General features: G+C 35.3%; 1 protein-coding gene across 2 annotated transcripts; it reads right to left on the reverse strand.

Moving 5' to 3' along the window:
• Positions 1 to 2,966: 2,966 nt before the first annotated feature.
• Positions 2,967 to 10,698, reverse strand: Med (Smad/Smad4 homolog Medea). Of its 2 annotated transcripts, none has more exons than XM_013310752.1 (14): positions 10,512 to 10,698; positions 9,456 to 9,694; positions 9,047 to 9,221; positions 8,686 to 8,895; positions 8,073 to 8,576; positions 7,829 to 7,948; positions 7,438 to 7,596; positions 7,070 to 7,174; positions 6,866 to 6,996; positions 5,077 to 5,168; positions 4,664 to 4,832; positions 4,458 to 4,584; positions 4,194 to 4,338; positions 2,967 to 4,110 (listed from the first exon to the last, which is right to left on the reverse strand). In XM_013310752.1, the coding sequence occupies exons 2-14, from the start codon at positions 9,690 to 9,692 to the stop codon at positions 4,041 to 4,043; spliced, it is 2,244 nt and encodes a 747-aa protein (XP_013166206.1). In that variant the 5' UTR covers positions 9,693 to 9,694; positions 10,512 to 10,698; the 3' UTR covers positions 2,967 to 4,040. The 2 variants fall into 2 exon arrangements, with proteins under 2 accessions (XP_013166206.1, XP_013166207.1); XM_013310753.1 differs by lacking the exon at positions 10,512 to 10,698 and adding an exon at positions 10,319 to 10,395.
• Between the last annotated feature and the right edge of the window lie 2,859 nt (positions 10,699 to 13,557).

Genomic DNA, 13,557 nt, shown 5'->3' on the forward strand with positions numbered 1-13,557 from the left:
GTACACCAAGCTAACGATACTATTTAACTATATCTCGTATGCGAATTCACTCTCACTAACAATATAATAATCATTCAAAACATAAATCTGCAGTGTAATAATAATTAAAGCAATATTTAAGCAAACAAAAATCAATGACAAAAAAAAATCTCAAATATTTAATATTACTAAAAACACATCGCTAATACTTAGCATTATACTTTTTCGTACACAAAATATGTCATTTGTTCTTAAACTACGTGCCTTAACGCCGCTATTGACTTGTACAAAGTTCATAAAACGCTCAATCAGCGGCCCATCTTTCTGGTGCCCGAATAATTTATAACTTGTAAGCACATCACAGATCAATATATTACCAATGAAACCGTGTGAACCATATCGTTAGAACCTAATAACAGTCATGTTACAATCCTAAAACTCATTCAGGTAAAGATAGAAAACGGAAATTAACAACAAGAAGAAACGGATAACACAAGTGTGGGATTTGACTCTAGTGCAGCCTTTCCCAAAGTGGGCGATAACGCCCCCTTGTGGGCGCTACAGGTCTCAAGTTGCGGGTTATAGTAAAAGTTTCGTTTAGAATTCTCCGTTAATATACACATATATCATAATAATTAATTAATTTAATTTGAAATTATAACTGTTTTTAAATATGTGAAAATATGGGGGCACTAATAAAATATTGATTCTCAAAGAGGGCAGTAGACAAAATAAGTTTGGGAACCACTGCTCTAGTGCCTCATATTGTTGTCTCACTCTTTTCAAATAGGATGTAAGAGACGACAATATGTGTTACAACAAGTATAACTGGAGTCGAAACCCACTATATGTCATACAAATTATACTTGATAAGTATCAGTTCTGATTATGAAAATAATCAAAGCCATGACGTGACCGGATTACTCATATGATGCAAATAAAAATAAATTTACCTCGCAAACAGGATGCATTAAATTTGTTAGCGTCCGTCCAATACTTGAATCACAGTTCTTATTTATATAAATGTCATTGCGTTCTATAAAGTAATTATCTAAGCTATTATTGACTTAAGTCTGAATAAGTGACAAGAAAAAGTAAGGTAAAAGTTCCAGTAACAGGCTACACAAGAATTTAAGAAGCACAGTATAAAACATCTTAAATGTCAAAGTTCCAACAAAATGATAACTTTTAGACTAATTTGCTTATTTATAAAGGTCAAAGTTCAAATCCATAACAAATTAGTACGAAAAAAATTTGAGTCATACTTCAAACTCGCGGAGAATTTATCCCAACAGCAGGTAAAACGATATGATTCACCCGATCTCGACAAGGCCAAACTGTTACACATACTGCATTTATTACTCTATTTTACAATTTCTAGTTCCAATAACTAACTTCAAATTCATATTTCGAGAACGACCTATACCGACAACCGACTGTACCGACCCTCCGTTGGGATAAGGGCAGGTTTATGATGATGATGATGACACAGACCAATAAAAATAAGTATTTCTAAATTACTTTTAAAGGGACTAATTTTCGAAAGGATTCGAAATATTGCTAAAATAATCAAAATCACATAAAATGGAGTAATTTAAAGCGGTGATATTTAAATCTAGTAACAAACATTATATTTTTAAACTTAAAAATAAATATAATACTTTATTTCAGACACAAATCATTCATTGTAGTTACTAGTTTAAATAAGTGAATGAAACAAGCAATGTGAATGGTGATACGTGAATGAGTGAATGATTGTTCACTTTCAAAAAGCATGTGTAATTAATTATAATAGTTATTTTGCAATGTTTGTCATAAATGCAATATGTGTACATATCCCACAAATCCAGTCGAGTAAACCAACAAACTTACATCCTGCACCGCATGCCCTTCAAGTATACAAATAATTTACGACTATCATATATTTTATCACCTTAAAAAACCTACATAACACAATATCTCATCTTAAAACTATATCAAAAGCTAATTCCAATTTGGCTTCTTTCAAGTTGAACCATAATTATGTCTTGTCATATTTAAACTATATAAAAATGCCTTATTTTGGTATAGCTGTTACTAAAATTCGTATATTTCTATTTATTTTTTTATATTATAAATGTCGTCACAACTACTTCTACACTCAATTGAGCAATAGTTTGTCCGTCAATCTGTCTATGTGTATGTGTATAGCTAATATCTTACATAATTATTACAGTAATTCATTTAGGTTTTGTGTAATAATAACTGAGATCTCTCCATATTTTCTTTAGTTTCTTCATGTCAATACTGGTTATAAATATCTTTAAGTCTATTCATTTTAAACATGAGATAATAATTAATCAAATTTATATTTTACATTATTAACTTGTGCAGCTTTTATATTTGGAAACAATTATTACAGAAGTAATATTTATACCCGACTAATTATTGGATGAGGTACCCTAAATGTGCTATAAAGATAAAAATGGCCAACAAAAATCTGATATAGCTAGTGTTGATTTGATCAATTGTGTAGTCTGCTTTTTAAATATATATTTAGCGTTGAAAGGATCCCCGGAAAAAATAAATCTAGAATCTAGAATTCCTTCAAATATTCCTCTTCCCAAAAGGATTCATACGCAAAAAAGTTTAAGATTTGTTGCAGTAGTACAATAGCTCTATATAACTTTGTTTTTTTTTTTACTTAAATAAAATCTCATGTTTAATTGAATAGAACATATGTTATATTAAAACTTATACTTTATCATAGAGTCGTTCGCATGAGAAATCAAGTTATAGATCGTAATACGATCGTTTTGGTTTCGACATGCGTCCGAAAATACGCTTAAACATTATAAATAAATACAAGACATAAATTAATAGTTCACCTTTTTGTTACAAACGCGAGCAAAACGCTTTATTCAATGTGCAATGTTTGTTTCTATTTACAATACAATAACAATCTTTTTCCTTTACCATAAACAATCCCAACCGACGGAAGACTAAAAAAATAATAATTTTGGAAGACAGGCCGAAACATTAAAAAATAACGAAAAAAAGACAACTTTAGTAGTCATAACTTACTTTAGTTTAAACCTATGAAGGCTTTATTGATCACTTTGGAAGTGTGAACCAAATATAAAATAATTTAGATAAATTTTAGACTTTATAGTCATCAGTTGACATGCAACAAGTCGCCTTTTTGGCTATTTATAACGAAAATATAAAATAATAATAACTAACCTTTTTAATAAATGCAACTATGGCAAACCACCTCATATATCACAATCCAATAACAATTCTTATTCACTTCACAGTTCCACACAACACTTATCGCACGAAACAAACTTGCACATTACCTTATTGTACAAAAACCACCACCCAAATGGAATAATATACTTAATATTAATCCATAACAGTATCTCTTGCAACCCACTTACAATTTAATCCTAATGGTTTGAATTTATAATTCATTTATCTGAATGCATCTTTATATATTTGTGTACTATATGTCTATTTATATAATTTTTATTTGTACCTGCTTTGAACAATGATTTAATGTTGGTTGTGTTAAATTTCATTTCCTATTCAATATCAAATTAACATTGCAAATTTTCACAAAGGGCTACTTTGTAAAAAAAATCGTAATAGATCTAATCTCTAATTTGAAGCGAATATTAATATTTGTACCATACAATGATTTTACCTCATTAATAAAAATATCACTAACCTATCTTTACAATGTAAGGATCACTAACATTTGAGTGGTGGCTTGTACAATAACATAAAAGCGGCGCGCGCCGGGGCGACAAACTGCGAGTCGCAAATTCACTGCGACTAGTCACAAGTCGCGTTCTTGTGATTGGTCATAAGACGCGTATAGTTGCGACTGTCGACACCTGACACGGATCACTGTCACAAATCACAACTGGTCACACATCACAACTGATCACTAGTCTCAACTAATCATCACAAGTCATGACTGGTCACAGATCGCGACTAGTCGCATGTCGGGCGTCGCTTGCCGCAAGTGGCGACACGCCGAGTGTCGCTCGAAGGCCTCAAAAGAAGCCGATCAACTCCTACTCGATGCTCGTCCGAGGACCATCGATGGGCATCGTGTGGAGAACTTCGTCGAGCAGTTGGAGTGCTCTGGAATAACAAAAAGTTTAATAAATACATTGTTCACTAGTACCCTAAATATATTTCGATCGCAAATTCTGCAGTCATGTTACCTATGTAGATGCACTTCGACCCAACAGGGCGTCTCCTTGATGGAGGTACGGGGATAGTCCGGGCCCCAGCCCTTGACGAAGGACAGCCGCACGATGCATAGTCGCCTTAAATCATCCACGCCGATACCAGCCGCCGCCGTCAAACCTATATACAATGCTCCATATCATTATTGATGTAAGTTATGATGTACGGGGTTTTTTTGGTTTCCAATACATTTTCGGATCTTAATGAGAGGTCTTAAGCCTTGTATGTGTTTGACTTACACTTATTCATGCCGGGGTGCGCTGGCTGTATATGGCCGGCAACGGCTGCCGCCTGCGCTGCGGCCGCGGCCTGCGCGGTCGCCGCCTGCGTCTGCATCTGCCTGTGGCACTGTCGCAGGTCGAATACCTAAACAATACAACGGATTTTTATTGTCTGAGCGGCGAGTCGTTTAGTGGAAAAGGGGTTTAAGCTAGTTATAGACTACCTTAATACAAGCAGAGGGATATATCTTGTGCACGGCGTCACCGGGCGCGCGGCCTGCCTCGCGGTCCAGGTAGTAAGACTGTACGAAGACCGAGTGGTCCGACAGGCAGCGCAGCCACACGTCGCCCTCGCCGCGCAGATCCAGCTGCACGCCCTTGCCGATGTGCAGTCTGACAACACAACAAAACCAAAATGGTGCAACTTTCTAGAACATCTTACTAAAGAATCCTTTTCTATGAGGTGTGAAAATATCAATAGACAAGAATGCAAGCTACTAGTAATATCTAAAATACAACGTCCAAGAGATCGTCATATTTTTCTCGCTTATAAAGGTCGTCTGTTGGGACCTGACAATGAGTCCCAGTTAAAGAAGTTTCCCGCTTAACCATCATGTTTGTATTTTAATCATCTCACCTCGCTCTCTCACTTTGTTCCGTTCTATGTACATTACTTAAAGCGCCGAGACAGAATCTGTTCCCACCGGATGGATCCACGTATCCGTCCACCTGAAATAACAATTATTAAAATAATAAAAATACAACATATTAACAAAAAATAAATTATAACTCGAAACACAAAATTGGATTCACATATTAGGTGCGCAACTAAGTTCTCCTGTTTATCAGTAGATGGGCTCTAGCAGTAAGAGCTGGTCGATTTTGACATATCCAAAACGTCATGAACCAAGCTTAGACATATGGTAAACAAACCGTTGCGACACATGAGTGATTTTGTTATCGCATTATATACTTCTGGTCAAGTAAAAATTTCGAATTTCGTGCCAAACAATCGTCATTTGCGGGAAGTGTTGATTTTCTTTTTTCATTCGAAAAAAAACGGCAGCTCAAGCGCATCGAGAGCTTCAAGAAGTGTACGGAAACGCTGCTCTAAGCGAAACAACATGCCGTGATTGGTTCCGTCGCTTCAAAGACGGTGATTTTGATATTGACGACCGTCCACGTGAAGGAAGACCCAAAAATTATTCAAACTTTCGTGAGACATTATATTAAACTGATATATAAACACGGCTAAACACTCACGTATATACGTCCGGTGGCGGCACCGACTAGTTTCGAGCCCATCGGGGGCCCTTCATCAGAATGAGTGGCACTAGTATTATTTCGCGGACGGTGCCGCCACCGGACGTATATACGTGAGTGTTTAGCCGTGTTTATATATCAGTTTGAAGACCCAAAACTTTCGAAGACGCTGAATTGGAGGCATTGCTCGATGAGGATTCGTGCCAAACTCAAGAAGAGCTTGCTGCAGAATTAGGAGTTACCCGTCAAGCCATTTCAAAGCGATTGCATGCATTGGGGATGATTCAGAACAAGGAACTTGGGTTCCTTATGAGTTGAAGCCAAGAGACGTTGAGCGTCGTATTTTCGCCTGTGAACAACTGCTCCAGCGGCAAAAACGGAAGGGTTTTCTTCAACGCATCGTGACAGGTGATGAAAAATGGATTCATTACAGCAACCCAAAGAGGAGAAAATCCTGGGGACTACCCGGGCATGCTTCTACGTCGTCGGCTCGACCGAATATTCACGCTGCGAAGGTTATGCTGTGCATTTGGTGGGACCAGGTCGGTGTTATTTATTATGAGCTCTTGAAACCGAGCGAAACCATCACTGGGGAACGGTATCGAACTCAATTAATGCGACTGAGCCGATCACTGCGCGAAAAACGGCCACAATACGAGCAAAGGCACGAAAAAGTGACTTTACTGCATGACAACGCTCGGCCTCACGTTGCCAAGCCTGTTAAAACCTACTTGGGCACGCTCAAATGGGAAGTCTTACCCCACCCGCCATATTCCCCAGATATTGCGCCGTCCGATTTTTACTTGTTCCGTTCGATGGCCCATGGCCTGGCTGATCAACAGTTCCACTCATATGAAGACATCAAAAAACGGCTTGATTCGTGGATAGCCTCAAAAGACGAACACTTCTGGCGTCAAGGTATTCGAGCTCTACCAGAAAGATGGAAAAAAGTTGTGTCTAGCGATGGGCAATACTTTGAATGATTCATTTGTAACCATTTTTTAATAATAAAGTTATATTTTTAGCGAAAAAAAAGTGAGAACTTAGTTGCGCACCTAATAAATAAAATTAAAATCAACTGATTTTCTCCACTACATACACCCACTATATTTAGGTCCAATTTTGTGCCTCTAATTTACTGAATTTCTTTACATTACACTCACAGTGACATTAGGTCTACTCGATGGGACCTTAAAAGTTTCGCCGACTTGCGTGTCCAATTCGAAATAAGCCACCGAGCACCAATATTCCGGTGCCGGCTGACTAGACAGTAGACCTCCGGGATTTCCATTGTCTGCAAAAAATATTGTACCAAGTCGTAAACATTGTAAAAAAAACCCTTGTATATTTTAATTTTGAATACATACAGTAATGATGATGATGGGGCGGGGCATCGACAGGCACGGGCGGGGCGGCGGGGGGCGGGGCCAGGCTCTGCGTGTATGTAAGCGTATTGTTGCCTGTCCATGTTCCTAGACATTTAAAAATCGCATAAATTGCGTTCAAATATTTATTATCCTATCAAAATATCATAAATACACATTTTGTATTTTAAAACTGTGATAAGTTTAAAATAAGTTCGCTATCGAAACTTTAATAAAAACACATTAACATCCCTCATATATCAGCTGCCGCTCTCTCATTGGTCAAATTATGACTCTGTCAAGATGTCATTGGTAGTTCACATATTTTTCAACTGCCACAAGATCCTTGTTGGCTATTGTTAGTTATTAACCTTGTTGATGCTGATTTTGCGTGCGGTGCGGGATGGGACTTGGCTGCGGCGGTGGGCTGGTGGCACTAGCGAAGCCGTTCTGCTGGCTCTCCGCTGTAGGCGTCTGCACACCCTGTACTGGACCCACTGATGACACTGCCGGCACTGAAACTGTGCCTACTGGAATAGCAAGGATATATTACTACACAAAGTATTTAGTGTGATTTATATTATTGATATATTATATATATTTATATTATTGATATAAAGACAAGCAATAGTCTATTTTATTATGTATTATTTTTATTATAGTATTGCTTATTGTATGTTATGTCTCTGAGAAGCTAAGAGAAACTTACTACTCGATTCCAAAGACTATCGTTATTTAGAATGACATTTTTTTTTAATTTACCTGGCATTGTTTGGGTCATTTGTGTGTCAGCTGAGGTCTGTTCATTAGTAAAGAAAGTAGTGGTAGTCCCATCTATAAGCGGCGTTGTTCCCCCAGGGGACATACTAACTGGCATGGTGGCTAAAATGCAACAATTCATATAAAAGTCACATTCTTAAGAGGGATAATTTAACTAGAACAATTAAAATAAAAAGTAGTTACAGAAAAGGCTACATAATCGTGCAAAATAAAACAATAAGCTTACAATGATTCATTCTCTTAGGCAGCCACATCGCGCGCGCATCCATTGTGTCGGGAGGCTCCAATTTTGGCGCAATCGCTCTTTGTTGCCCTATCACCATTTGCTGGGGACTAGGTATAGACATTCCTTGACTTATGGTCGGCATCTGCGGCGTCCCCGGGGACATCTGAGTGGGAGCAGAGGCCATTCTCGGTGATGCCATTTGTGGAACATTCGTTCCCATTTGTGGTGTCCCTGGACCCATTTGTGGTGTGCTGGGACCCATTTGAGGTGTTCCGGGTCCCATCTGAGGTGTTCCGGGTCCCATCTGAGGTGTTCCGGGTCCCATCTGTGGAGTCCCTGGCCCCATTTGTGGGTTGCCTTGCATCTGGGATTGATGGTTTGTCATCATTTGTTGTGCACTTGGGGAATGGATCATCTGCTGTGTGAGCTGTGGTGGACCGCCGGGTGGCCGGATAGGCGGTCTCGCTCCGTGCGGTGAAAACATGTTCGGAACGCCCTCTGGCGCTATTGAGACGGAAAACGCAAAATAAAATTATCATGCAGTGCAACATAAAATGTTTTGAATAAAAAAAAAAATGAAATAAACATGTAACTTATACCTATAATAACTTACTTTGTCCTTGATTAAGAATAATGTTTGTGGTCTGGAATTGTTGATGATGGTGTGGCATTGACGTGTGATGGTGTCTAGGGCTTGTTGCATGATGCTGGATGGTCACCAGTTCACCTGTGTCCATGTCCATGCCGTTACCGCTGAGACCTGCTGTGTATTCATCTTTCACTAACCTACTCGGCCCTGACTGTAGTGTTAGACCAGAGAGATCTGAAAGTATTCATTTTTCCTATAACTAGTAAAATTAGACACTATTAGACCAAATTTTGTTCTTTCCCTTTTATTATTATCAGATCAGAACATTATTTTTACAATCAAAGCCTTTTCAACATTTTATAATACTTTTTTAACAGATACATACCAATTCCAGGTGATACCACTCTCTCATAGTGGTAGGGGTTCACACAAACTGAGTCGCATTTAAGATCGAAAGCAAATTGACAAAACTTAACATGTTTCAGCTCATTCTTGTGTAGATCTGGCCAACGCCAAATTCTTGCATAAATCACATGGGGGAATCCTTTACGGCCAGCAACCTACATAAAACAATTATCATTATAACCTATCCATAAGAAACTTAATTTCAAATATTTTGTCATCATTGCACTAAGCAATAACCCCCCGCACGCTGCTATGCCCCATTACACTTAAAATTGTGTTTTGCACAGCAATTCACATGTCATTAAGAGCTCGCAAATTATTTGTAAACTACTATACCAGCATAGATATATTAGTGATACAGTTTATTAAAAACAGTAGCAATAACAAACCTGCAAGCGTCCATCCAAAGTCCTTTGTATAGTTACACATTTGCTAGGGTGAGCGCCATTGGTAGTGATTGCAGTTATAAGTGAATCTAGTTCATCTCTTTTTTCTTTTAATTTCTTCACAAGAGACTCTATGGCACGCTTTGAGAAGCCTTCACTCTCGCCACCTTGTCTATGGCACATAAGTGAATGGACAATACTGAGGCAGGCATCAGCAGATGTTGGGGCTGTGGTATTCATGGCTAAAATTAAAAATAAAAGTTTTACATATTGTTCACAACTAAAAAAGATACTTGTTATTCTTAAGACATTGTGTTAACATGGTATTAGCAACTTTGTAGATGATAATCAAAGATTATTAAATAGAAATTCATCATATTGAATATAATGAGTTGCATTATTATTTAAATGAATACATTGATAAATCATTAACTATTGTATTCACATTTCATTGCACTTAACAAAGAAATTACAGTGATAAACTGGTCATAATTAAAAAATATTGATTAAAATAGGATTTTCAACAGAAATATACTTATAATAATATTTTATAAAGGATTGAAGCAGAGAACATACTCAATGAAATGACAGTAATTGGCTACAAATTTATAACAAATAGAACAAATCATCAAGAAATATGAATCAATAGTATTATCACTGTAAATTTAAACTAACTAGATAACTCAAACAGGATGAAATTATGAAAGTAAGAGCAATTAACTTACTGTTCATTGGTTTGCGATAAAAATTTGTAGATTACAATGTTACTTAAAATGTAACTGTGATAATAAAAAAAATTGTAAATGGTTTGGTACAGTTATAAAACTAAAATACACTTCTATTTATAACAACAAAAGAAGAATTACCAGTGTCTTTATAAACAGTAATAATGATTGAGATGAACAATTTTAGAAGTCGAATTCGATCATAACATCACACCCAATTAAAAATATTATCAATAACTTTACTGTCAAGTAAAAATTTATTAAACCATGGAGCATCAGAAAATAAAATAATTCAATAAAAAGTAACACAAAATTAACGGTAGCATTTTCTTACTTGTGGATTAAAGTTAAAAATTCCCTCGTATTTGTAAGTAATACACCGTGAACGTAATACTAAAATCATCGATAATTATGAAAATTGATTTCCTTTATTCCCCGATGATACCAAAACAGAATGCGACATTTTAGTAATCCATAGATTATGTAAAAGATAAGTAAGAGAAGTAATGGTTCGTAAGATACTCTTTGCTGATTCCCGATTGCAGGAAGTATCAAAGAGTACATAAAATAAGAGACGAGACTCTTGACTAATTAGATACACAAACGGAGAATAAAAATTGTCATTTTCAATGCTAGCAATATTATGAACAAGTCTCCGTTGCTACCAACCTAAAAAAATCTATCTGTCAGTTTCCTTATTGACGTTTGAAAGTATTATTTGAAGGAAAACAATATGGAAAAATAAAACAATTTCGTTGACTTCACACATATCTTTGAATTTCTATGCAGTTGTATGCAATTTGTAATCACAGTAAGAATGTCGGATGGATATTATCATGAAATTCGAAGAACGCATTACTATATAGCGGAGATAGTACCTGGATATGTAAAATATGATCCGGTCAAGCGCCAACTGCACTGCCGACACTCCAAATAGTCCCCTAATCCAAACTTTTCCTATCAAAATATTGCAAATGTAAAAGTCATGTTAAATATAATGTAATGTAAAAATAGAATACAATATTAAATTTTACTTCTCAAATAAATTCATAAAATTATCGTGAACCTAAAGATTCCACATATTAACCCTTTTGTTATTACTGTTCTCCATAGATGTGTAACCTATAGATTCCTTAACGAGAAAAATAATGAGCTTAGGAGGCATCATTTTGGGATCATACCACTTACCATGTAGAATTTGGCATATGTCTTGTACTTACTTTTATGTTATTTTCATCAATTTTTGTTGTAAATTTATTTTTTAGCAATCAGCAAAAGGTCATAAGTTCTAGTTCAACATTTAGTTCTTTTAAATATGAATAGAGTGTATAATTATATCTTTATTCAAATTCTATTTCTGTGAATCCATAGATTATGTTTTCTACTACTTTTTACTTGTTTCACACCTAAAAACAGAAAGTATTAAAAATTGATAAGTTGTTCATACAATGTTCTTCCTTTGTAATTAATTATAACTGTAAAGCTTATTCTTATTATTTAATAAGTTACAGAAACTTCAGAGGTTGGATGTAACTGCTGGTAACTTAGTTTATTTAGAAAAATAAACAATTACAGATATCTTTATTTTCATAAGATCACATATTGTTGATGTTATTCATAATTTTATTATAAACAAACCTAAAGATGTGTACTTTTTAATAATAAATTTCAGTCAATTTGTCATTGGAAAGTGAGTCACACTCCCATTTTAAAGTCCAACCCAAACACAACAATAAACAAAGTCTTTTAACATTTGAATACTAATTATATTTGGTACAACTTTACAATAGCGAATCAAACCAAGTTTTCGTAAAATCAATTTTAATTTTTAGGAAATGATCATCATTAGTAGTAGTAGTAGTGCTTTGAAGATTGCTGAAGATGAATATATTGCTATGAACATTTTTTTCGGGGTCTTAATTTATTTCAGTGAGATAATAAAATTGTTTCATATGTTTTCAGTTTTGTAACAGGTATGCTGACACTCACAATTTTTATAAAATCACATGTTATAATAGAAAATATTTTCGCTTTTTCGATGTTTTTTTATGGTATTAAAAATGTTCTGAACCTAACCATTCCAGTTTGCTTTTGGTGTTTTATTACATGTTATAAACCTAGCTTTACTTATCCTGCGCTTTTCTATTGTATCTTTTTTTGATTGTTCCAAACTTAACTTACCCTATGTAGTTTTCTTCGTTTTTTTTCAACTTAAGTAACGACTCCAAAAAAACTTCCAAAACAGTGTTAGAATATTCCCTATCGTTTAACACATATGTAATGGAAATTTGGCTTGATTCGGTTTTGTGAAGCATTACCTTTTATTTTATTAAGAACTTCTATACAATTTCAAAGCGAACTTTCATTTCATTGACTTTTACTAAGTATTTACGATTATAAAAAACATTTAGCAACATTTTAATGTAAATATGGAATAAAATTTATTTACGTACAGTCAGCGTCATATAGATCGTCACAGACAAAATATGCAAATATATAGGTACACCAAAAGTATTCAATTATATCGGTACAACAAAAGTCCTCAAAATAATAGATACATTCACCCTGCTCAAATACATCGGTACAGTCAGCGTCATATAGATCGTAACAGACAAGATATGCAAATATATAGGTACATCAAAAGTAATCAATTATATCGGTACAACAAAAGTCCTCAAAATAATAGATACATTCACCCTGCTCAAATACATCGGTACATACACAGCGTCAAATATATGAGTACATGCAAGATGCTCATAAATATCGTAGCAGCCACAGCGTCATAAGTAACGAAGCAGTCAAGGTGCGCAAAAATATCGGTACATTTGACAAAATTGAACTCTATCTCTATATACTTGTGATACAATTTAGAATAAACTACTTCTGTTACATTCATTTGACACTTTGTATTATTATAGGTTGTCCGGAAAGTTCGTTCTGATTTTCGATGTAAAGCTTACAATAGACTGTAGCCGAAGTGGATTCATTTTCGGATTTCCACCATTATCAAACGTCACAAAAATTTCTATATTGTGAATTATTTCATTTCATTGGCATCATAAAAACTAATTTTTAAAATTTTGTCCAATAAAAAAGACGTTTTAGGTATAGAGTCGTACCAATATAATTTAAAAACATTTCCAAAAATTTAAGAGAACAGGGTTTCAATTTTCGATAATTTTCGATAATTCTATAAAGCGGCACGAACTTATTGGGCAACCCAATATTTTTCTTCTCCTGTCATAACGCTTAAATATATTCTTCTTCTTCTTCTTCTTCTTCTTCTTCTTCTTCTTCTTCTTCTTCTTCTTCTTCTTCTTCTTCTTCTTCTTCTTCTTCTTCTTCTTCTTCTTCTTCTTCTTCTTCTTCTTCTTCTTCTT

The sequence above is a fragment of the Papilio xuthus genome, unplaced genomic scaffold, assembly GCF_000836235.2.
Source record: "Papilio xuthus unplaced genomic scaffold, Pxut_1.1 DF827714.1, whole genome shotgun sequence".
Classification (NCBI taxonomy): domain Eukaryota; kingdom Metazoa; phylum Arthropoda; class Insecta; order Lepidoptera; family Papilionidae; genus Papilio; species Papilio xuthus.

Coding starts and splice junctions, on each gene's coding strand:
- Med (XM_013310752.1), bottom strand. CDS start 9,692: ATGAATACCACAGCCCCAACATCTGCTGATGCCTGCCTCAGTATTGTC. Junction 8,577..8,685: donor TATTCTTAATCAAGGACAAA/GTAAGTTATTAT, acceptor CCGTCTCAATAG/CGCCAGAGGGCGTTCCGAAC. Junction 4,833..5,076: donor GAACAAAGTGAGAGAGCGAG/GTGAGATGATTA, acceptor TTGTGTTGTCAG/ACTGCACATCGGCAAGGGCG.